The sequence below is a fragment of the Hemiscyllium ocellatum genome, chromosome 31 (assembly GCF_020745735.1).
Source record: "Hemiscyllium ocellatum isolate sHemOce1 chromosome 31, sHemOce1.pat.X.cur, whole genome shotgun sequence".
Classification (NCBI taxonomy): domain Eukaryota; kingdom Metazoa; phylum Chordata; class Chondrichthyes; order Orectolobiformes; family Hemiscylliidae; genus Hemiscyllium; species Hemiscyllium ocellatum.
In genome coordinates, this window is record NC_083431.1 from 47,240,793 (window position 1) to 47,266,469 (window position 25,677).

Genomic DNA, 25,677 nt, shown 5'->3' on the forward strand with positions numbered 1-25,677 from the left:
GACGGGTTGGAATCAGTGCTGGAGTTACAGCGAGAGACTGGTACGAGTCAGTGCTGGAGTTACACTGAGAGACTGGTTAGTGTCAGCGCTGGATTAACAGTGTCAGACTGGTTAGAGGCAGTGCTGGACTTACTGTGTGAGACTGGTTAGAGTCAGTTCTGAAGGTACAGTGAGGGACTGGTTAGAGTCAGTTCTTGAGGTACAGTGAGGGACTGGTTAGAGACAGTGCAGGAGTCACAGAATGAGACTGGTTAGAGTCCGTGCTGGAGTTAGTGTGAGACTGGTTGGAGTCAGTGCTGGCGTTACAGTGAGTATATGGTTAGAGTCAGTACTGGGATTACAGAGGAAGATTGGTTCGCATCAGTGCTGGAGTTACAGTGTGAGACTGGTTAGAGTCAGTGCTGGAGTCACAGTGAGGGTATGGTTATATTCAATGCTGGAGTTGCAGTGTCAGACTGGTTAGAATCAGTGTTGGAGTTACGGTATGAGACTGATTAGAGTCAGTGCTGGAGTTATAGTGTGAGAATGGTTAAAGTCATTGGTGGAGTTACTGTGTGAGACTGGTTTGTGTCAGGACTGGAGTTACAGTGAGAGACTGGTTGGAGTCAGTGCTGGAGTCACAGTGAGGGTATGGTTATATTCAATGCTGGAGTTGCAGTGTGAGACTAGTTAGAATCAGTGTTGGCGGTACAGTGATAGACTGGTTAGAATGTGTGCTGGGGTTACTGTGAGAGATTGGTCATAGTCAGTGCTGGTGTTACATTGTGAGACTGATTGGAGTCAGTGTTGGAATTACTTTGAGTATATGGTTAAAGTCAGTGCTGGAGTTACTTTGTGAGACTGGTTAGAGTCAGTTCTGGAGGTACAGTGAGGGACTAGTTAGAGTCAGTTCTGGAGGTACAGTGTGAGACTGGTTGGAGTCAGTACTGGGGTTACAGTGGGAGATTGGTTCGCATCAGTGCTGGAGTTACATTGTGAGACTGGTTAGAGTCACTGCTGTAGTTACAGTGACAGACTGGTTTGAATCAGTGCTGGAGCAACAGTGTGAGACTAGTTAGAATCAGTGTTGGCGGTACAGTGATAGACTGATTAGAATGTGTGCTGGAGTTACAGTGACAAACTGGTTAGAGTCAGTGCTGGAGTTACTGTGAGAGACTGGTTAGAGTCAGTGCTGGAGTTTCAGTGGGAGATTGGTTAGAGTCATTCCTGGAGTTATAGTTTCAGACTGGTTAGAGTCAGTGTTGGGATTACAGTGTGCTACTGGCTGGAGTCGGTGCTGGATTCACAGTGAGTGTATGGTTAGTGTCAGTGCTGGAGTTCCAGTGAGAAATTGGTTAGAATCAGTGCTGGGATTACAGTGTGCTATTGGTTGGAGTCAGTGCTGGAGTCACAGTGAGTGTATGGTTATATTCAGTGCTGGAGTTACAGTTTCAGACTGGTTAGAGTCAGTGGTGGAGTTGCAGTGTGAGACTGGTTAGAATCAGTGTTGGATTTACAGTTTTAGACTGGTTTGGGTCAATGCTGGAGCTACAGTGTGAGACGAGTTAGAATCGATGTTGGCGTTACAGTGATAGACTGGTTAAGAGTGAGTGCTGGGGTTACTGTTAGAGACTGGATAGAGACAATGCAGGAGTTCCAGTGAGAGACTGGTTAGAGTCAGTGCTGGAGTTACTGTGTGAGACTGGTTTGAGCCAGTGCTGGAGGTACAGTGAGGGACTGGTTAGAGTCAGTGCTGGATGTTACAGTGAGTGTATGGTTAGAGTCATTGCTGGAGTTACAGTGTGAGACTGGTTAGAGTCAGTGCTTGAGTTACAGTGAGACTGGTTGGAGTCAGTGCTGGAGTCACAGTGAGTGTACGGTTAGAGTCAGTGCTGGGCTTACAGTCGGAGATTGGTTCGAGTCAGTTCTGGAGTTACAGTGTGAGACTGGTTAGAGCCAGTGCTGGAGTTACAGTTTCAGACTGGTTAGAGACAGTGCTGGAGTTGCAGTGTGAGACTGGTTGGAATCAGTGTTGGAGTTACAGTTTTAGACTGCTTAGAGTCAGTGGTGGAGTTACTGTGTGAGACTAGTTTGCATCAGGACTGGAGTTACAGTGAGAGACTGGTTTTAGTCAGTGCTGGAGCTACAGTGTGAGACCAGTTAGAATCAATGTTGGCGTTACAGTGATAGACTGGTTAGAGTGAGTGCTGGAGCTACAGTGTGAGACTGGTTTGAGCCAGTACTGGAGTTACTGTGGGAGACTGTTTATAGTCAGTTCTGGGATTACAGCGAGAGACAGGTTAGAGCCACTGGTGGAGTTACTGTGTGAGACTAATTAGAGTCAGTGCTGGAGTTACAGTGTGAGACTGGTTAGAGTCAGTGCTGGAGTTACAGTGAGAGACTGGTTGGAGTCTGTGCTGGAGTTACAGTGAGAGACTGGTTGGAGTCAGTGCTGGAGTCATGGTGAGTGTATAGTTATATTCAGTGCTGGAGTTACAGTGGGCGATTGGTTAGAGTCAGTGCTGGAGTTGCAGTGTGAGACTGGTTAGAGTCAGTGCTGGAGTTACAGTGAGAGACTAGTTGGAGTCAGTGCTGGAGTCATGGTGAGTGTATAGTTATATTCAGTGCTGGAGTTACAGTGGGCGATTGGTTAGAGTCAGGACTGGAGTTGCAGTGTGAGACTGGTTAGAATCAGTGTTGCAGTTACAGATGAAGACTGGTTAGAGTCAGTTCTGGGGTTATAGTGTGAGACTGGTTAAAGTCAGTGGTGGAGTTACTGTGTGAGACTGGTTTGCGTCAGGACTGGAGTTACAGTGAGAGACTGGTTGGAGTCATTGCTGGAGCTACAATGTGAGACTAGTTAGAATCAATGTTGGCGTTACAGTGATAGACTGGTTAGAATGTGTGCTGGGGTTACTGTGAGAGACTGGTTAGAGTCAGTGCTGGAGTTCCAGTGAGAGACTGGTTAGAGTCAGTGCTGGCGTTTCAGTGTGAGACTGTTTGGAGTCAGTGCGGGGGTTCCAGTGAGTGTATGGTTAGAGTCATTGCTGGAGTTACAGTGTGGGATTGGTTAAAGTCAGTGCTGGAGTTACTGTGTGAGACTGGTTAGAGTCAGTTCTGGAGGTACAGTGAGGACTGGTTAGAGTCAGTGCAGGAATCACAGAATGAGACTTGTTAGAGTAAGTGCAGGCGGTGCAGTGTGTGATTGGTTGGAGTCAGTGCTGGAGTTACAGTGAGCGTATGGTGAGAGTCAGTACTGGGGTTACAGTGGGAGACCGGTTTGCGTCAGTGCTGGACTTACAGTGTGCTACTGGTTAGAGTCAGTACTGGAGTCACAGAATGAGACTGGTTAGAGTCAGTGCAGGCGGTGCAGTGTGTGATTGGTTGGAGTCAGTGACGGAGTTACAGTGAGTGTATGGTTAGAGTCAGTGCTGGGGTTACAGTGGGAGATTAGTTAGAGTCAGTGCAGGAGTTGCAGTGAAAGACAGGTTACAGTCAGTGCTGGAGTTGATGAGTTTTTGGTTTGAATCAGTGCTGGAGTTAAAGTGAGAGACTGGTTTGAGTCAGTGCTGGAGTTACAGTGAGAGACTGGTTAGAGTCAGTGCTAGAGTTACTGTGTGAGACTGGTTCGAGTCAGTTCTGAAGGTACACTGAGGGACTGGTTAGAGTCAGTTCTGGAGGTACAGTGAGGGTTTGGTTAGAGTCCATGCTGGAGTTAGTGTGAGACTGGTTGGAGTCTATGCTGGAGTTACAGTGAGTTTATGGTTAAAGTCAGTGCTGGGGTTACAGTGGGAGACTGGTTAGAGTCAGTGCTGGAGTCACAGTGTGCTACTGGTTAGAGTCAGTGCTGGAGTCACAGTGAGTGTACGGTTAGAGTCAGTGCTGGGGTTACAGTGAAAGACAGGTTGGAGTCAGTGCTGGAGTTGCTGTGAAAGACAGGTTAAAGTCAGTGCTGGTGTTAAAGTGATAGACTGGTTAGAGTCAGTGCTGGAGTTACAGCTTCAGACTGGTTAGAGTCAGTGGTGGAGTTACTGTGTGAGACTGGTTTGCGTCAGGACTGGAGCTACAGTGAGAGGCTGGTTTGAATCAGTGCTGGAGCTACAGTGTGAGACCAATTAGAATCAATGTTGGCGTTACAGTGATAGAATGGTTAGAGTGAGTGCTGGGGATACTGTTAGAGACTGGTTAGGGATAATGCTGAAGTTCCAGAGAGAGACTGGTTGGAGTCAGTGCTGAAGTTACAGTGACTGTATGGTTATATTCAGTACTGGTGTTACAGTGGGAGATTGGTTAGAGTCAGTGCTGGAGTTCCAGTGAGAGACTGGTTAGAGTCTATGCTGGCGTTCCAGTGTGAGGCTGTTTGGAGTCAGTGCGGGGGTTCCAGTGAGTGTATGGTTAGAGTCATTGTGGGAGTTACAGTGTGGGATTGGTTAAAGTCAGTGCTGGAGTTACTGTGTGAGACTGGTTAGAGTCAGTGCTGGAGTTTCAGTGGGAGATTGGTTAGAGTCATTCCTGGAGTTATAGTTTCAGACTGGTTAGAGTCAGTGTTGGGATTACAGTGTGCTACTGGCTGGAGTCAGTGCTGGAGTTACAGTGAGTGTATGGTTAGTGTCAGTGCTGGAGTTCCAGTGAGAAATTGGTTAGAATCAGTGCTGGGATTACAGTGTGCTATTGGTTGGAGTCAGTGCTGGAGTCACAGTGAGTGTATGGTTAGAGTCAGTGCTGGAGTTGCAGTGTGAGACTGGTTAGAGTCAGTGGTGGAGTTGCAGTGTGAGACTGGTTAGAATCAGTGTTGGATTTACAGTTTTAGACTGTTTTGAGTCAGTGCTGGAGCTACAGTGTGAGGCGAGTTAGAATCAATGTTGGCATTACAGTGATAGACTAGTTAAGGGTGAGTGCTAGGGTTACTGTTAGAGACTGGTTAGAGACAATGCAGGAGTTCCAGTGAGAGACTGGTTAGAGTCAGTGCTGGCATTTCAGCGTGAGACTGGTTAGAATCAGTGCTGGGGTTACTGTGTGAGACTGGTTTGAGCCAGTGCTGGAGTCACAGTGAGTGTACTGTTAGAGTCAGTGCTGGGCTTACAGTCGGAGATTGGTTAGAGTCAGTTCTGGAATTACAGTGAGAGACTGGTTAGAGTCCATGCGGGAGTTACGTGAGACTGGTTAGAGTCAGTGCTGGAGTTATAGTTTCAGACTGGTTAGAGTCAGTGGTGGAGTTACTGTGTGAGACTGGTTTGCATCAGGACTGGAGTTACAGTGAGATTCTGGTTTGAGTCAGTGCTGGAGCTACAGTGTGAGACTAGTTATAGTTAGTGCTGGAGCTACAGTGTGAGACTGGTTAGAATCAGTGCTGTAGTTACTGTGTGAGACTGGTTTGGGCCATGTCTGGAGTTACTGTGAGAGACTGTTTATAGTCAGTTCTGGGGTTACAGCGAGAGACAGGTTAGAGCCACTGGTGGAGTTACTGTGTGAGACTGGTTAGAGTCAGTGCTGGAGTTACAGTGTGAGACTGGTTAGAGTCAGTGCTGGAGTTACAGTGAGAGACTGGTTAGAGTCAGTGCTGGAGTTACAGTGAGAGACTGGTTGGAGTCAGTGCTGGAGTTACAGTGAGAGACTGGTTGGAGTCTGTGCTGGAGTTACAGTGAGAGACTGGTTAGAGTCAGTGCTGGAGTTACAGTGAGAGACTGGTTAGAGTCAGTGCTGGAGTTACAGTGAGAGACTGGTTGGAGTCTGTGCTGGAGTCACAGTGAGTGTATGGTTATATTCAGTGCTGGAGTTACAGTGGGAGATTGGTTAGAGTCAGTGCTGGAGTTGCAGTGTGAGACCGGTTAGAATTAGTGTTGGAGTTACAGTTTGAGACTGGTTAGAGTCAGTTCTGGGGTTATAGTGCGAGACTAGTTAGAATCAGTGTTGGCGAAACAGTGATAGACTGGTTAGAATGTGTGCTGGGGTTACTGTGAGAGACTGGTTAGAGTCAGTGCTGGAGTTCCAGTGAGAGACTGGTTAGAGTCAGTGCTGGCGTTCCAGTGTGAGACGAGTTGGAGTCAGTGCGGGGGTTCCAGTGAGTGTATGGTTAGAGTCATTGCTGGAGTTATAGTGTGGGATTGGTTAAAGTCAGTGCTGGAGTTACTGTGTGAGACTGGTTAGAGTCAGTTCTGGAGGTGCAGTGGTGAGGACTGGTTTGAGTCAGTGCAGGAGTCACAGAATGAGACTTGTTAGAGTAAGTGCAGGCGGTGCAGTGTGTGATTGGTTGGAGTCAGTGCTGGAGTTACAGTGAGTGTATGGTGAGAGTCCGTACTGGGGTTACAGTGGGAGACCGGTTTGCGTCAGTGCTGGACTTACAGTGTGCTACTGGTTAGAGTCAGTACTGGAGTCACAGAATGAGACTGGTTAGAGTCAGTGCAGGCGGTACAGTGTGTGATTGGTGGAGTCAGTGACGGAGTTACAGTGAGTGTATTGTTAGAGTCAGTGCTGGGGTTACAGTGGGAGATTAGTTAGAGTCAGTGCAGGAGTTGCAGTGAAAGACAGGTTAAAGTCAGTGCTGGAGTTACAGTGAGAGACTGTTAGAGTCAGTGCTAGAGTTACTGTGTGAGACTGGTTCGAGTCAGTTCTGAAGGTACACTGAGGTACTGGTTAGAGTCAGTTCTGGAGGTACAGTGAGGGACTGGTTAGAGTCCGTGCTGGAGTTAGTGTGAGACTGGTTGGAGTCAGTGCTGGCGTTACAGTGAGTTTATGGTTAGAGTCAGTACTGGGATTAAAGTGGAAGATTGGTTCGCATCAGTGCTGGAGTTAGTGTGAGACTGGTTTGAGTCAGTGTTGGATTCACAGTGAGTGTATGGTTAGAGTCAGTGCTGGAGTTACAGTGGGAGACTGGTTAGAGTCAGTGCTGGAGTTACTGTGAGAGACTGGTTAGAGTCACTACTGGAGTCACAGTGTGCTACTGGTTGGAGTCAGTGCTAGAGTCACAGTGAGTGTATGGTTATATTCAGTGCTGGAGTTACAGTTTCAGACTGGTTAGAGACAGTGCTGGAGTTGCAGTGTGAGACTGGTTAAAATCAGTGTTGGATTTACAGTTTTAGACTGGTTAGAGTCAGTGGTGGAGTTACAGTGAGAGACGAGTTAGAATCAGTGTTGGCGTTACAGTGATAGACTGGTTAGAGTCAGTGCTGGAGGTACAGTGAGATACTGTTTAGAGTTTGTGCTGGAGTTACATTGTGAGACTGGTTCAAGTCATTGCTGGAGTTTCAGAGTGAGACTGGTTAGAGACAGTGCTGTAGTCACATTGTGACACTGTTTAGAGTCATTGCTGGACTCACAATGTGAGACTGGTTAGCAACTGTGCTGTTGTTACTGTCTGACACTGGTTAGAGTCAGTTCTGGAGTTACAGTGAGAGACTGGTTATAGTCAGTATTGGGATTACAGTGTGCTTCTGGTTGGATGAATGCTGGAGTCACAGTGAGAGACTGGTTTGAGTCAGTGCTGGAGTTACAGTGAGAGACTGGTTAGAGTCAGTGCTGGAGTCTCAGTGTGAGACTGGTTAGAATCAGTGCTGGTGTTACAGTGAGAGACTAGTTCGAGTAAGTGCGGTAGTTACAGTGTGAGACTCATTAGAGTCATTGCTGGTGTTACAGTGAGTGACTGGTTTGAGTCATTGCTGGACTCATTGTGAGACTGGTTAGAGTCAGTGCTGGAGTTACTGTGTGAGACTGGTTAGAGTCAGTGCTCTAGTCATGGTGAGAGACTGGTTAGAGTCAATGCTGGACTCACAGTGTGAAACTGGTTAGAATCTGTGCTGGAGTTACAGTGTGAGACTTGTTCGAGTCATTGCTGGACTCAGTGTGAAACTGGTTAGAGTGAGGGACATGTTAGAGTCAGTGCTGGTGTTACAGTGAGTGTATGGTTAGAGTAAATGCTGGGGTTACAGTGTGAGACTGGTTAGTCAATGCTGGAGGTATAGTGAGGGACTGGTTAGAGACAGTGCCATAGTCACAGTGAGACACTGTTTAGAGTCAATGCTGGCATTACAGTGTGTGACTGGTTAGACTCATTTCTGGAGTAACAATGAGAGACTGGTTAGAGTCAGTATTGGAGGTACAGTGTGAGACTGGTTAGAATCAGTGTTGGAGTTCCAGTGAGAGACTGGTTAGTCAGTGCTGGAGGTACACTGAGGGATTATTTGGAGTCAGTACTGAAGTTACAGTCAGAGGCTGGTTAGAGTCAGTGCTGGAGTTACAGTGAGAGACTGGTTAGAGTCAATACTGGACTCAGTGTTAGACTGGTTGAAATCAGTGCTGGAGTTACAGTGAGTGTATGGTTAGTGTAAGTGCTGGGGTTACAGTGTGAGACTAGCTAGTCAATGATGGAGGTACAGTGAGGGACTGGTTAGAGACAGTGCTGTAGTCACAGTGAGACACTGTTTAGATTCATTGCTGGACTCACAGTGTGAGACTGGTTAGAGTCAGTGCTGGAGTTCCAATGCGAGACTGGTTAGAGTCAGTGCTGGCATTACATTATGTGGCTGGTTAGACTCATTTTTGGAGTTACAGTGAGAGACTGGTTACAGTCATTGCTGGCGTTACTGCGTGACACTTGTTAGCGTAAGTTCTGGTGTTACAGACGGAGAGTGGTTAAAGTCAGTGCTGGAGTTACAGTGAGGGACTGAGTTCGAGTCATTGCTGGAGTTACAGTGTGGGACTGGTTATAGTCATTGCTGGAGTTACAGTGAGAGGCTGGTTAGAGTCAGTGCTGGCGTTACAGTGAGAGACTGGTTGCAGTCAGTGCTGGAGTTATATCCTGAGACTGGTTCAAGTCATTGCTGGAGTTACAGAGTGAGACTGGTTAGAATCAGTGCTGTAGTCACAGTGAGACACTGTTTAGAGTCATTGCTGAACTCACAGTGTGAGACTGTTTAGCGTCAGTGCTGGTGTTACACTGTGTGACTGGTTAGAGTCAGTGCTGGAGTTCCAGTGCGAGACTGGTTTGAGTGAGTGCTGGAGTTACAGTGAGAGACTGGTTAGAGTCAGTGCTGGAGTTACAGTGAGAGACTGGTTAGTCAGTGCTGGAGTTGCAGTGAGAGACTGGTTTGAGTCATTGCTGGACTCATTGTGAGACTGGTTAGAGTCAGTGCTCTAGTCATGGTGAGAGACTGGTTAAAGTCAATGCTGGACTCACAGTGTGAGACTGGTTGGAGTCAGTGCTGGAGTTACAGTGAGTGTATGGTTAGAGTCAGTGCTGGGGTTACACTGTGAGACTGGTTAGAGTCAGTGCAGGAGTTACATTGTGAGACTGGTTCAAGTCATTGCCGGAGTTACAGAGTGAGACTGGTTAGAGTCAGTGCTGTAGTCACAGTTAGACTCTGTTTAGGGTCATTGCTGGACTCACAGTGAGAGACTGGTTAGAATCAGTGCTGGAGTTACAGTGAGTGTATGGTTAGACACAGAGCTGGAGTTCCAGTGTGAGACTGGTTAGAGTTAGTGCTGGGGTTACAGTGTGTAACTGGTTAGACTCATTTCTGGAGTTACAGTGAGAGACTGGTTAGAGTCAGTGCTGGATTTACAGCGAGAGATTGGTTTTAGTCAGTGCTAGAACTACAGTGTGAGACTGGTTGGAGTCATTGCTGGACTCAGTGTGAGACAGGTTTGAGTCAGTGCTGGTGTTACAGTGGGAGATTGGTTTGAGTCATTGCAGGAGTTACAGTGCGAGACTGGTTAGAGTCAGTGACGGAGTTCCAATGCGAGACTGGTTAGAGTCAGTGCTGGCATTACATTATGTGACTGGTTAGACTCATTTTTGGAGTTACAGTGAGAGACTGGTTACAGTCATTGCTGGCGTTACTGCGTGACACTTGTTAGCGTAAGTTCTGGTGTTACAGACGGAGACTGGTTAGAGTCAGTGCTGGTGTTACAGTGTGAGACCGGTTAGAGTCAGTGCTGGAGGTACAGTGAGGGACTGGTTAGAGACAGTGCTGTAGTCACAGTGAGACACTGTTTAGAGTCATTGCAGGACTCACAGTGTGAGTCTGGTAAGAGACAGTGCTGGTGTTACAGTGAGAGATTGGTTAGAGTCAGTGCTGGCGTCCCAGTGCGAGACTGGTTTGAGTTAGTACTGGAGATACAGTGTGTGACTGGTTAGACTCAATTCTGGAGTTACAGTGAGAGATTGGCTTTAGTCAGTGCAGAGGTTACAGTGTGAGACTGGTTAGAATCAGTGCTGGGGTTACAGTGAGAGACTGGTTAGAGTCATTGCTGAAGCTACAGTGTGAGACTAGTTAGAGTCAGTGCTGGAGTTACTGTGAGAGGCTGGTTAGAGTCATTGTTGAAGTTACAGTGAGAGACTGGTTGGAGTCAGTGCTGGAGTTACAGTGAGAGACTGGTTAGAATCAGTGCTGGAATTACAGTGTGAGGCTGGTTAGAGTCATTGTTGAAGTTACAGTGAGAGACTGGTTAGAGTCATTGCTGGAGTTACAGTGAGAGACTGATTTGAGTCATTGCTGGACTCAGTGTGAAACTGCTTAGAGTCAGTGCTGGAGTTACAGAGTGACTCGTTAGAGACAGTGCAGTCGTCATAGTGAGAGAGTGGTTAGAATCATTGCTGGACTCACTGTGTAAGGCTGGTTAGAGTCAGTGCTGGAGTTACAGTGCGAGACTGGTTAGAGTCAGTGCTGGAATTACAGTGCGAGATTGTTTCGGTAAATGCTGGAGTTACAATGAGAGACTTGTTAGGGTGATAGCTGGACTCACAGTGTGAGACTGGTTGGAGTCAGTGCTGTAGTTACAGTGAGTGTATGGTTAGAGTCAGTGCTGGGGTTATAATGGGAAATTGGTTAGCGTCAGTGCTGGAAATACAGCAAGAGACTGTTTAGAGTCAGTGCTGGAGTTACAGTGTGAGATTGGTTAGAGTCAGTGCTGGAGATTCCGTGTGAGACTCGTAAGAGTCAGTGCTGGAGGTACAGTGAGGGACAGGTTAGAGTCAGTACTGGAGTTACACTGAGAGACTGGTTTGTGTCATTGCTGGACTCGCAGTGTGCAAGACTGGTTAGAGTCAGTGCTGGAGTTACAGTGTGAGACTGGTAGGATTCAGTATTGGAGTTACAGTGTGAGACTGGTTAGAGACAGCTGTTGTCACAGTGAGAGACTGGTTAGAGTCATTGCTGGACTCGCCGTGTGAGACTGGTTAGAGTCAGTGGTGGAGTTACAGTGCGTGTATGGTTAGAATCAGTGCTGGGGTTATTGTGGGAGATTGCAGTTGAAAATGTGTTGCTGGTTAAAGCACAGCAGGTTAGGCAGCATCCAAGGAATAGGAAATTCCTATTCCTTGGATGCTGCCTAATCTGCTGTGCTTTAACCAGCAACACATTTTCAACTGTGATCTCCAGCATCTGCAGACCTCACTTTTTACCCTTATTGTGGGAGATTGGTTAGTGTCAGTGCTGGAATTACAGAGAGAGACTGTTTAGAGTCAGTGCTGGAGATCCAGTGAGAGACTGGTTAGAATCAGTGCTGGAGTTACATTGCAAGACTGGTTTGAATCATTGCTGAACTCAGTGTGAGACTGGTTAGAGTCAGTGCTGGACTAACAGCGTGAGACTCGTTAGAGACAGCTGTCGTCACAGTGAGAGACCGGTTAGAGTCATTGCTGGACTCGCCGTGTGAGACTGGTTAGAGTCAGTGCTGGAGTTACAGTGCGAGACTGGTTTGGTAAGTGCCGGAGTTACAATGAGAGACTTGTTAGAGTCATTGCTCACTCACAGTGTGAGACTGGTTGGAGTCAGTGCTGTATTTGCAGTGAGTGTACGGTTAGAGTCAATGCTAGGGTTATAGTGGGAGATTGGTTAGTCAGTGCTGGTAAAACAGTGTGAGACTGGTTAGAGTCAGTGCTGGAGGTACAGTGAGGGACTGGTTAGAGACAGTGCTGTAGTCACAGTGAGACACTGTTTAGAGTCATTGCTGGACTCACAGTGTGAGACTGGTTGGAGTCAGTGCTGGAGCTACCGTGTGTGACTCGTAAGAATCAGTGCTGGAGGTACAGTGAGGGACTGGTTTGTGTCATTTCTGGAGTTCCAGTGCGAGACTGATTAGAGTCAGTGCTGGTATTACCGTGGGAGATGGTTCGAGTCAGTGCTGGAGTGACAGTGTTAGACTGGTTAGAATCAGTTCTGAAGTTACAGTGAGAGACTGGTAGGATTCAGTACTGGAGTTACAGAGAGAGACTGGTTAGAGTCAGTGCTGGAGTTACATTGTGAGACTGCTTAGAGCCATTGCTGGAGTTACAGTGCGAGACTCGTAAGAGTCAGTGCTGCAGGTACAGTGAGGGACAGGTTTGAGTCCGTGCTGGAGTTACAATCCGGGACTGGTTATATTCAGTGCTGGAGTTACGGTGAGAGACTGTTTGTGTCATTGCTGGGATTACAGTGGGAGATTGGTTGGAGTCAGTGCTGGAGTTACAGTGTGAGACTGGTTAGAATCAGTTCTGAAGTTACAGTGAATGTATGGTTAGAGTCAGTGCTGGGGTTAGAGTGGGAGATTGGTTAGTCAGTGCTGGAATAACAGTGTGAGACTGGTAAGATTCAGTACTGGAGTTACAGTGTGAGACTGGTTGGAGTCAGTGCTGGAGGTACAGTGAGGGACAGGTTAGAGTCAGTGCTGGAGATACCGTCCGGGACTGGTTATATTCAGTGCTGGAGTTACAGTGAGAGACTGGTTCGTGTCATTTCTGGAATTCCAGTGCGAGACTGGTTAGAGTCAGTGCTGTAGCTACAGTGAGTGTATGGTTAGAGTCAGTGCTAGGGTGATAGTGGGAGATTGGTTAGTCAGTGCTGGAATAACAGTGTGAGACTGGTTGGAGTCAGTGCTGGAGTTACATTGAGTGTATGGTTAGAGTCAGTGCTGGAGTTACAGTGTGAGACTGGTTAGAGTCAGTGCTGGAGTCACAGTGAGAGACTGGCTCGAGTCATTGCTGGAGTTACAGTGAGTGTATGGTTAGAGTCAGTGCTGGAGTTACAGCGTGAGACTGGTTAGAATCAGTACTGGAGTTACAGCGAGAGACTGGTTAGAGTCAGTGCTGGACTCGCCGTGTGAGACAGGTTAGAGTCAGTGCTGGAGTTACAGTGCGAGACTGGTTCGGTAAGTGCCAGTGTTACAGTGAGAGACTTGTTAGAGTCATTGCTCACTCACAGTGTGAGACTGGTTTGAGTCAGTGCTGTAGTTACAGTGAGTGTATGGTTAGAGTCAGTGCTGGAGTTACTGTGTGAGGCTGGTTAGAGTCAGTGCTGGAGTTACACTGTGAGACTGTTTAGAGTCAGTGCTGGAGGTACAGTGCGTGTAAGGTTAGAGTCAGTGCTGTGGTTCTAGTGGGAGATTGGTTAGCGTCAGTGCTGGAATTACAGCAAGAGATTGTTTAGAGTCAGTGCTGGAGTTACTGTTTGACATTGGTTAGCGTAAGTTCGGGAGTTACAGAGAGAGATTGGTTATAGTCTGTGCTGGAGTTACAGTGTGAGACTGGTTAGAGACAGAGCTGTAGTCACAGTGAAACTCTGTTTAGAGTCATTGCTGGACTCACAGTGTTAAACTGGTTACAGTAAGTGCTGGAGTTACGGTGAGACTGATAAGAGTCAGTGCTGGAGTTACAGTGTGGGACTGGTTAGAGACAGTGCTGTAGTTACAGTGAGACTCTGTTTAGAGTCATTGCTGGACTCGCAGTGTGAGTCTCTTAGCGTTAGTGCTCGAGTTACTGCGAGAGACTGGTTAGAGACAGTGCTGTAGTCACAGTGAGAGACTGGTTAGAGTCAGTGCTGGACTTAGTGTGAGACTGGTTATAGTTAGTGCTGGAGCTACAGTGTGAGACTGGTTAGATTCAGTGCAGGAGTTAGTGAGAGACTGGTTATAGTCAGTGCTGGAGTTACAGTGTGAGACTGGTTCGAGTCGTTGCTGAAGGTACAGTGAGTGTATGGTTAGAGTCAGTGATGGAGTTCGTGAGAGACTGGTTATGATTAGTGCTGGTGCTATAGTGTGAGACTGGTTAGAGTCAGTGCTGGAGTTAATTGTGAGACTGGTTGGAGTCAGTGCTGGAGTTACAATGAGAGACTGGTTCAAGTCAGTGCTGGAGTTACAGTGCGAGACTCTTTATAGTCAGTACATGAGGTACAGTGAGAGAGTGGTTAGAAACAGTGCTGGAGTTACAACGAGAGACTGGTTAGAGACAGTGGTGTAGTCACAGTGAGAGACTGCTTAGAGTCAATGCTGGACTCACAGTGTGAGACTGGTTAGAGTCAGTGCTGAAGGTACAGTGAGTGTATGGTTGGAGTCAGTGTTGGAGTCACAGTGAGTGTATGGTTAGAGTCAGTGCTGGGGTTACAGTGTGAGATTGCTTACTGTCAGTTCTGGAGTTACAGTGAGAAACCGGTTATCGTCAGTGCTGGAGCTATAGTGTGAGACTGGTTAGAGTCAGTGCTGGAGTTACTGCGTGACATTGGTTAGTGTAAGTTCTGGAGTTACAGAGAGAGACTGGTTTGAATCAGTGCTGGAATTACATTGTGAGACTGGTTAGAGTCAGTGCTGGAGTTACAGTGAGTGTATGGTTAGAGTCAGTGCTGGAGTTTCAGGGTGAGACTGGTTCAAGTCAGTGCTGGCATTACAGTGAGAGACTGGTTTGAGTCATTGCTGGGGTTACAGTGGAAGATTGGTTAGAGTCAGTGCTGGAGTTACAGTGAGAGACTGGTTAGAGTCAGTGCTGGAGTTACAGTGAGAGACTGGTTAGAGTCAGTGCTGGAGTTACTGCGTGACATTGGTTAGTGTAAGTTCTGGAGTTACAGAGAGAGACTGGTTTGAATCAGTGCTGGAGTTACATTGTGAGACTGGTTAGAGTCAGTGCTGGAGGTACAGTGAGGGACTGGATAGAGTCAGTGCTGGAGTTACAGTGCAGGACTAGTTATCGTCAGTGCTGGTATTACAGTGAGAGTCTGGTTCGAGTCAATGCTGGAGTTACATTGTGAGACTGGTTAGAGACAGTGCTGTAGTCACAGTGAGACTCTGTTTAGAGTCATTGCTGGACTCGCAGTGTGAGTCTCTTAGCATCAGTACTGGACTCACAGTGTGAGACTGGTTCGAGTCAGTGCTTGAGTTACAGCGAGAGACTGGTTAGCGTCATTGCTGGGGTTACAGTGAGAGGCTGGTTTGAGACTGTGCTGGAGTTACAGTGCGAGACTGGTTAGAGTCAGTGCTGGAGTTACAGTGAGTGTATGGTTAGAGTCAGTGCTGGGGTACAGTGGGAGATTGGTTAGAGTCAGTGATGGAGTTAATGTGTGAGACTGGTTGGAGTCAGTGCTGGAGTTACATTCTGAGACTGGTTCAAGTCAGGGCTGGAGTTACAGAGTGAGACTGGTTAGTGACAGTGCTGTAGTCACAGTGAGAGACTGGTTAGAGTCAATGCTGGTCTCACACTGTGAGACTGGTTAGAGTCAGTGCTGGAGGTACAGTGAGTGTATGGTTCGAGTCAGTGCTGGGGTTACAGTGTGAGACTGGTTAGAGTCAGTGCTGGAGTTACAGCAAGACTCTGTCGAATTGCAGACACAATATCCACACATTTCCTTCAACTTCCTGTGCTTAGGCCTGGAGTTGACGCGAACCATTAAGAGGTGAGATCAGCTCAGGCCCTGCTGGTTTGGCCAGGTAACTGGTTGCATTTTGGATAGTGAGTTGAGTATCTGGCCTACTCATCCTGTCTGATACCTACTGCTGCATGTCCAATATTTTGTGGTTAAACATGCTTCCATCAGTGATACCCCCACAACAGACTGGATTTCTTCCTTTTCCTGTGTGCAGCAGCTTCACAGTGAGTTGGGCCGAGAAAATAAGATGCTTTTTATTTTGTTACTCCCAACTAAGTCATCAGCCATTATCCCTGCAACTGGAGTGAATCTCTGTACATAATGAAATCTCTACGCAGGCCGAGACATGGCACCAGTATCCAGTCTCAGTGGCCTTGGGCAGTGGTCACTGATGCTGGTGCCGAGGAGCACTATCTCTCTGTGCCCTCCATTGGGTTACCTGACTTCAAAAAAAGAGACAGGAGCCTTCACCCGTCAGTATTCCTGCTGATGTGTGCTCCTTTCTCTCCCATTCACTTATGGGAGTGTCTGGTTTGGCTAGCATTTATTGACCACCCCTAATAGTTCTGGAGAAAGTGGTGGTGAGTTGCCGCCTTGAATTGCAGCGGTTCCTGGGGTGTCGGGGCACCCACAGTGCTGTTAGGAAGGGTGTTCCAGGATAGTGAAAGAACAGCAACGTAGTTTGAAGTCAGCATGACTTGTGGCTGGGAGGTGAATTACTAGTGGTACTATTTCATGCCTCTGCTAGCCTTGAGCTTCAAGCCGGCAGACCTGGGCATTTAAGAGTCTTGTGAAGGTGCCTGCATAAACTGCTGCCGTGCAGCATGTAGGTGACACTCACTGATGCCATAGCACGACAGCGGTGGAGGCCGTGCCTGTTGAAGGTGGTGGAGAGCGAGCGGAAAGGTCACGGGAGTGAGTGAAAATGGGAACCTTGTGAGGCATCACAAGCCTGGATCACGCAAGGCCCTGGACATAACACTAAAACATTTTAAAGTGGCCCTGTATGAAGTGGTGTTGGTATATTGTGGTGCTCAGTGAAACCAGGATCAGCTATTTCACTAGATTTATTTCATTAAATGATCACCATGTGAACTCAGGTGTTCTATCTGGTTCAGGAATGTAAGTCACCAGTGATTGTAACTCTTCCTTCCTCACAGTCTCTGTGAGAGTGGCAGGCTATAGATTTGAGATCCCCACAATGAGATAGGAAACAAGAAAGTAAGTTCCCGTCAAAGATTCACTTCGGTGTTTCTCCAAGAAGCAATGTTAACTGATGTTTCTGTCTCCAGATTTCAGCTCAACGCCAAGCAACCTGGTCAATAAAACCCAAGTATCTGCCTGGGAATATAAACAAGGTAATTCTTATATAACAATCCCTTAACCAGCGTCAGCTTTATTGCCTTGAGTTACCATTTACACAGTGGCTCAGTGGTTAACCCTGATGCCTCACAGCGCCAGGGACCCGGGTTCAATTCTAGCCTCTGGCGACTGTTTGGGTGGAGTTTGCACATTCTCCCCGTGTCTGTGTGGGTTTCCTCTGGGTGCTCTGGTTTCCTCCCACAGTGGGAGAAAGTGAGGACTGCAGATGCTGGAGATCAGAGTTGAAAAATGTGTTGTTGGAAAAGTGCAGCAGGTCAGGCAGCATCCAAGGAGCAGGAGAATCGACGTTTTGAGCATTCCTGAAGAAGGGTTTATGCCCGAAACGTCGAGTCTCCTGCTCCTTGGATGCTGCCTGACCTGCGCTTTTCCAGCAACACATTTTTCAGCTCTTTCCTCCCACAGTCCAAAGATGCGCAGGTTGGTGAATTGGCCATGCTAAAATTACCCAGAGTGCTCAGGGATGTGTAGGTTATGTGTATTAGTCAGGGGTAAATGCCGAGCAGTAGGGGAATTGGGCTGGGTGGGTTACTGTCCAGAGAGTCGGTGTGGACTTGTTGGGCTGAAGGACCTGTGTCCACACTGTAGGCATTCTATATGGGCAGCATGGTGGCACAGTGGTTAGCACTGATGTCTCACAGCTCCAGGGACCTGTGTGGAGTTTGCACATTCTCCCTGTGTCTGTGTGAGTTTCCTCCGGGTGCTCTGGTTTCTTCCCACAATCCAAAAACGTGCAGTTTAGGTGAATTGGCCATGCTAAATGGCCCATAGTGTTTGGTTCATTAGTCAGGGGTAAATGTAGGGGAATGGATCTGGGTGGCTTACTCTTCAGAGGGTCAGTGTGGACTTTTTGGGCTGAAGGGCCTGTTTCCACACTGTAGGGAATCTAATCTAATCACATGCAAATTTACAATGCAGAGATCACACCATTAAGGATGAGGACTGGCTGGCCTAAGTTAAAGTACTAGAACAGGTTGGTTATCCGAACTGCAGTGGTACGTGTCATTCCAGACTGCAGTGGTACATGCAGTTAGACAGACCGGCCACTAAACACTGTTCCAGCTTATTCACAAAACATGCCTACCAGCCTGAGGCAGGTAGCCCAAGAAACTACTTTCCAGCAACATTCAACAATTGCAGAGTGGAGGGGAGTAAACTGGGTTGAGAAAATCCACATTGAGTCCACATGTCTCCACCATACAGTGTTCTGGTTATGATCCCTGTTATTCTGGTTATTTCGGCACACTGTATTCTGTCTGCTATACAGTGAAACAGAGAACAATCAAACACTCTCTCTGGAGAAGGTTGATGAAGAAGTTGCTGAAGTCTTTAAATGTATAATTCAAATTGAACCTCTCTATTTGGAAGTTAACCATTTCTTCTCTTTTCAGGAGAGGGCAATATTCGGCTCGTCAATGGCTACAACTCCTGTCAAGGCAGAGTGGAGATTAAGTACAGAGGACAGTGGGGAACAATTTGTGATGATGACTGGGACATGAATGATGCCAAAGTCGTGTGCCGGCAGATGGGCTGTGGCACAACGATATCCTCCACCACCAACTCTTATTTTGGATATGGCAAAGGACGGATTCTATTGGACAACGTCAACTGTGACGGGACTGAGCCATCGCTATTAAGCTGTAGCAGCCTGGGTTGGGGTGTGCACAACTGCGGGCACCATGAAGATGCAGGAGTCATCTGTACAGGTAATGCTTTCAACAAACCATTCACTTCATTGGAAAGCAAACGGCAACTCAATTTATGGCGCCTTCTCTCCCTCGCAATAAAAATATGTCAGGTTCTGGATATCGGTTTGCTCGCTGAACTGGAAGGTTAATTTTCAGATGTTTCGTCACCATACTAGGTAACATTTTCAGTGAGCCTCTGGATCAAGCATTGGTGGCATGGCCCGCTTTCTATTTATGTGTTTTTATTTCCTTGGATTGGTGGCATCATTTCCCATGATGATATAATTTCCTGTACATTTTCTTGGGGGTACCTGAACACGAAATGATGTCACCTCAGGAAATGACATCACCAACCCAAGGAAAACTAAACAGATAAATAGAAAGCGGGCCATGCCAGCAGTGCTTGATCCGGAGGCTCACTGAATTTGTTACCCAGTAGGGTGATGAAACGTCTGAAAACAAACCTTTCAGCTCCGCAAGCAAACCTACATCTAGAACCTCAACCTGAGCAACAAATCTCAATACTCGATATACCAGTTTCCTCTTGCTCAGCTAAACCGATATGGTTCCCCTCATGTGTTCTTGGATAAATGAATCACCAAAGCCTGCTGAATATTACAAAATGCGATGTTAATTTACTAAATGCTAAATGCATTATAATATAACATTTGATCATCGGTGCTTCAAATCTCTGAGACTGAGTATAGGACCCTTGAGATGGGTTCGCCTGTTCATTCTGATACAGGGTGCAAGAAGTAAGTCCATTGATAACTTTACAACTGAGCATGTGGTCTCAAAATTATCACAGGCTATCCCAGGTTTCAGCTTAAAGAGGGAGGTGAACTGTGGTTGGACCAGGTGCTGGAAGTCATTCCAAAAATAAGTTTGATGTGATATAGAGTGCCCAATGCTGCCTTGATTTGGTGCAGAGCTGGAGGAGAGGAGAGAGGTGATCAAACTGCAGGGAATAAGCAGGCTGTGACCCCTCGGAGGGAGAGAGGAGAAGATACTCCTTTGAGTCAATGCCTGGAGTTAACCCTTGAGGACTCGGATGCTGTGCCAAAAAATGTTCAGCCATTTTAACATGAACCTTGAAGGTTCAGTAACTGTATCGTTATGTGTCATATCTCAGATAATGTTTAAGGCAGCACAGCCCAAGCATTCATCCATCTGCAACAGGTCCCAGCTTGTTCCAAACGTTCACATTTCACCCTTACCCGCAGCTAAGGCGGTGGTGGTGAAGGGGTTCTATCACTGGATTAATACAATCCTTTGACTGAGATGTTTGTGTTGGTCCAAATCCCAGCACAGCAGGTGGTGAAATTTGATTTTAAAAAGCTAGCTTTAAGGATACTGTGTCAAGGGTTGTAAACCACCTGGATCTCTAATGCCCCTTAGGGGAGGGAATCCTGACTTGGCCTGGTTTCTGTGTGATTCCAGATGCACAAAAATATTACTGACTTCTAAAACCCTCTGGACAATTGAGGAAGGGCAATGAATGTTGGTAGAGCGTGAAATGTCCACCTCCCATGAATGAGTAAATGAAAATTTAACTCTATATCTCACAACTAGCACATACTACCAGTTGTTCAACGATGGCAGACACACCATCCAATGACAGCCACATCATCCAATGACAGCCACATCACCCAATGGCAGCCACATCACCCAATGGCAGCCACATTATCCAATGGCAGCCATGCCATCCAATGATGCCATGGCATCCAATGACGCCACACCATCCAATGGCAAGCACATGATTCAATGACAACCATATCATCCAATGACAGCCACAGCATCCAATGACAGCCACATCATCCAATGCTGCCACACCATTTAAAGGCATCCACATCATCCAGTGGCAGGTACATCGTCCAATGACAGCCACATCATCCAATCACAGCCACATCACCCAATGACAGCCACATCATCCAATGACACCCACACCATTTAATGGCATCCACACCATTTAATGGCAGCCACATCATCCATTGACAGCCACATCATTTAAGGGCAGGCACATCATCCAATGCCAGTCACATCATCCAATGTCTGCCACACCATTTAATGACAGCCACACCATTTAATGACAACCACACCATCTAATGGCATCCACATCATCCAATGACAACCACATCATCCAGTGGCAGCCACATTATCCAATCACAGCCACATCATCCAATAACAGCCACATCATCCAATGACAGGCACATCATCCAATGACAGGCACACCATCTAATGGCAGCCACACCATTTAATGGCAGCCACACCATTTAATGGCAGCCACACCATTTAATGGCAGCCACACCATCCAATGACAGCCACATCATCCAAAGATAGCCACACCATCCAATGGCAGGCACACCATCTAATGGCAGCCATATCATCTAATGGCAGCCACACCATCCAAACATTATGTTCATTGGCACCAGGACAGATCTAGTAAAAGTTCTGCACCTGGCCAGGCCGCTGACGTGAGCACCGTAGGCCTCCTTGAGCCCTGGTGATTGACTTCTGATATACCATCCTGTCCCAGGCCATAAGTGATACCCTCCTCTCTCTTGCATCCCCAGAGGCAATAGGGGATTTCCTATGGTGGGGAATGGGCACAGCTCCATTTCTGTACTCCAACTACTCAAGAGGGAGATGCTGTTTCCAAACATTGGAGTGGCGATGAGTGAGGCTGAAGCGGCCAGTGGTGGGGCCAAAGCGATTGCTGATGACACTTCCCCCTCAGGCTGTAACCCTTCTGTTTGCCAGGCTGGGTAAACATGAACCTCTTATTCCTCTCCCACCCTTGTGCCTTTCTCCTTTCAGTTAGCCAAGAACTGCTACCTGGCCAAGCAGCGGTGGAAGAGGAAAAAGTGGAAAATCCGAATGACAGCGATGAAGGAAAACACTTGCCATTCAATCTCTCATTCTCAGCTGTCAGCTCTGACACTGTCACTATGAACAGTTTGAAGGATAGCTCTGAGATCAGGTTGAAGCCATTGAATATACAGCAGTCTCTAGCCAGCTCAGTGGACAAGGGGAGGACTAGGAACTGATTTTATACATTGGTCCTACTGTTTGAAGGAATCAGATGAGCACTTCGAATGGGGAAGTTACAGAAGGAAGCTAATGGGTTTGCACAATGAAATATTTGATATATTGGCTGGTCTGGCAGAAAGCCTGTACCCAGTGTCAAGTAGCATGAAGGAGTCTAGCAGCAACTTGGCACAGCACATTGACATTAAACTTGACAGCCAATATTGAACAGGATTCGAACACAATGAGGCATCTGATGATTGAAACCTCAGCTTCCACCACAATCCACCAGAGACTGCGAGCTGTGCTGGAGGCTCAAACTGATGTCACGCAAGCCTAGCTCACTGCCCAGTGAACTCAGATTTCTGCCAGGATCACTGTGGATCCTAGTGTTCTGCAACTTCCCACCAGCCACGCTGTGGCCACAAGGGTCACATTTAATAGGAGCACTGGGGCAAATACGGATCATGGGTGATACTGAAACACACAAGGATAATTAATTGATGTTTGGTGTGATTGAATTAATAAGTTTTATTTGGAATGCTTATTTCTGTCTTGTGGTGAATGGATATGGAGAGATGGGAAGGTGTTGGATGTTTGAGAATTGGGGAATTGTGATTGTGTTCACTGGTATCACAATCACACGTCTAATTACAGGCTTGTCAGAAAGTGCATTTTTTTAAGTGCCTCCTTTCTTGCACTCAGCTACCCACTGTGTGACCCATGGCAAGGACTCATTACGGGCTTTCAGGAACCTTCATAAGGTCAAGGCTAAGGCGCATGCACACTCTATCACAAACCTTTACCAGCACTTTGCAGAGTCCCACAGAGCTTGTAAGAGCATCATAGATCATGGAAGCATTGTTGAAGCATCACAATTGATCTGTTTTATCACAAGCTTCCACTCAGTATCTGCAGCTGCAACTCAACTTTCCTCCCCACCCCGGCTCACGACATTGTGGGTCAACCCCCAGTGGGTGGACTGCAGGGGTTCAAGAAGGCAGCTCACCACCACTTCCTCAAGGGCAACTAGGGATGGATAGTAAATGCTGGCCGACCAGCAGCGCCCGCATTGCATGGATGAATAGAAGTGAACATGAATTCACACATGTTTAAAGAAAATAGGATTACAAAACAATCTGAAAAGTATATAGGCCCATCATGGGATCAGATTGGGTTGGATTTTATGTCCCTCTGCTGGCCTTGTTTGTGGTCAGACCGTGGGATTCCAAACCATGTCAATGGCTCGCTCCCCCCCATTTTCCCATCCTCTCCTCAACTGGCTCTCCATGATATAGTGGGGAGTGTGACATTGGTAGCCCTTCAGTCATTGATCAAAGTTAAATAGTTAATGAGCAATTCAGCTTGTTCACAAGTCAGCTGGCCCACACATAATGCTGTCCTCATCATAAACTGACTGTGTGGGCAGACGGGTGAATTTCAGAGACTTTTTAAAAAAATAATAACATGGTGGCAAAGATTTGATTGTCCAGGGTGGGTGGGTGGGGGGGCAGTGGGTTGTGTCTTTTGGAGAGGGACAGAGCACTGTCTGTGTTGGGGGCACCTCCTCCCTTCCCCATCCAGGATGTTCCAATCCCTTTGTTCCTCCCTGACTTTTGACTCTTCCCAGAGCTCACAGGAATTACTCTTCTAAGTGTTTGAGTCTTTGGGCCCTCCCGGCAATGCCCACTGCTCCAGTCCGGTCTCTGCTGGAAGTGCAAGTACTGCTGGTGAATCAGACTGGCCAGCCTCTCTCATACCCCCCCAATAAATATCAGCCCGATATGTGTGTGTTGATCAACCTGAATCTGACAATTTCCTTCTTCCCCATGTTGCAAAGTGCCTTTCTCCATTAAAAAGTACTACAGTAAGTGCACAAACCACTGTTGTAATTCTGAGCAGTTAGATTGTACATTGCTATTAAATATCAAATCTTGCGCTCAGCATTTCACTCATTATGTGATTGCTTTCCTTTTTTTAACTTCAAGATTCCCGGACTCCCACAACAGCTCCAGATGTTTCATCCATTACACTTATGGCAGACCACACTGGGACCGAATCTACTGCCACTACTCTTCACAGTATGTACACTTTTATCTTAAGCTTATCCAGAGCTGGTACTGAATTCCAAATGAAAGTGATGGAATTTTCTGTAACAGCCCCACACCTATCTGCGCCCCTCCGTGACTCCATGCCCCCCCGCCCCACCAACTCATCCTCCACTCCCAGCACCTTCCCTTGCCACCGCCAACATTTATGACCCGTCCCTAATTGCCTTTAACCGAGTGGCTTGCTGGGGCCATTTCAGAGGGAGCCACGTTACAGTTTACAGTCACTTAGGCTAGACCAAGAAAGGATGGAAGATTTCCTTTCTAAAGCAAATGGGTATTTCCAAGATAAGTGGTAGTTTCATGGTCACCTGTACCCACACCTCTCCCCTCACCTCCATCCAAGGCTCCAAAGGATCCTTCCACATCTGGCCCTCTTGAACTGTCCTACCTGTCCATCTTCCTTCCCACCTATCCACTCCACCCTCCACTCTGACCTATCACCATCACCAACACCCCCACCACCACCTGCATCTACCTATCCCAATCCCAGCTACCTTCCCCCAAGTCCCATCCCTGTCAGCCCCCTTGCATATCCCCTCACATTCCTGATGAAGAGCTTATGCTTGAAATGTATCCTGTTCCTCGGATGTTCCTCTGATACTGCCTGACCAGCTGTGCTTTTCCAGCAGCATACTTTTTGACTCTGATCTCCAGGACCTGCAGTCTTCACTGTCTCCCAGTTGATTAAGACCTTACTGTGAAACCTCTTCCAAGGATGCAGTCCTCACTTTCTCCGAGTTTACCACTTAAGTGTGGAAGGTGGTAAAATCACCCCTCATATTGTCCCGGATAGAAAGTCTATATCAGGTCCCGGACCTTCCCGTGGCCTGCCACTTCAACACACAATCCTGCTGCAATGTTCCAATGAAGCTCAACGCAAACTGGAGGAGCAGTTTGACTCGGCACTTCACAGCCTGCCAGTCTCAACATTGAATTCAACAACTTCAGATGATTGTCCCATCTCGACCCCTCTGTTTTAATTCTGCTCCGTAATTTTATTTCATTTATTTTATTTATCCTTTTTTTATATTTTGAAATTTTTTTTCACTGTTCTGTACCTCTTATTTCTTATTTTCTCTCTTTCTCTCACTCCCCACTCTCTCATCACTTCTTTCCTCTCTAATTCCCCCTTTGCTACCCTTCCCCCCCTGTTTTCCATTTTGCCTCTGCTTCACCCATCCCCCACATATTTTGTCACATAGCACTGGCTTCAGCCTTGGTCATTCACAGCTCCTAATCTCCCTATAATCTCTCTATGCACTCATTATCACCTCTTTATTGCTACCTGTAGCCATGACTCACCTTCTCTCAGCTTAGTATAAATACCTCCCTATTTCTCCCCTTTTTTTAGCTTTGACAAAGGGTCAGTTAGACTTGAAACGTCAGCTCTTTTCTCCCCTTACAGATGCTGCCAGACCTGCTGAGATTTTCCAGCATTTTCTCTTTTGGTAGTCTATATTTCAGATTGTTTTGGGGCAGCCTGGCTTCCGAAAGCTGGTTGAAAAATAACTTCCAAAAGGGAATTGACTAAAAAATTAAAGGGAAAGCATTTAGAAAGGAGGCAGTGAGCAAACAGGCAGAAGAATGGATTAATTGGATAGCTGTTTTCAAGAGACAACATGGACATTAAATGGCTTCCTCTTTAGCTGTATTGTTCTATTGTTCTGAGCAGTCAGCTGATTGGGTCGGGTGACATTTGGACAATCTTTCAGTTGGTGCTTTTCACTCTACCATAGATTTTGAGCCTCGCTGCCAAAGCCAACATTTATGACCCGTCCCTAATTGCCTTTAAGCGAGTGGCTTGCTGGGGCCATTTCAGAGGGAGCCACATTACAGTCTACAGTCACTTAGGCTAGACCAAGAAAGGATGGAAGATTTCCTTTCTAA

The 25,677-nt window shown here is 47.1% G+C and overlaps 1 protein-coding gene across 1 annotated transcript in view; it reads left to right on the forward strand.

Moving 5' to 3' along the window:
* LOC132830271 (scavenger receptor cysteine-rich domain-containing group B protein) overlaps nucleotides 1-25,677 on the forward strand; it is an 84,705-nt gene that overhangs the window by 21,170 nt on the left and 37,858 nt on the right. Inside the window, exons 4-6 of the mRNA XM_060847814.1 lie at nucleotides 16,877-16,942; nucleotides 18,356-18,670; nucleotides 21,470-21,632. Coding sequence (XP_060703797.1) covers nucleotides 16,877-16,942; nucleotides 18,356-18,670; nucleotides 21,470-21,632 — 544 coding nt within the window. The remainder of the gene's footprint in view (nucleotides 1-16,876; nucleotides 16,943-18,355; nucleotides 18,671-21,469; nucleotides 21,633-25,677) is intronic.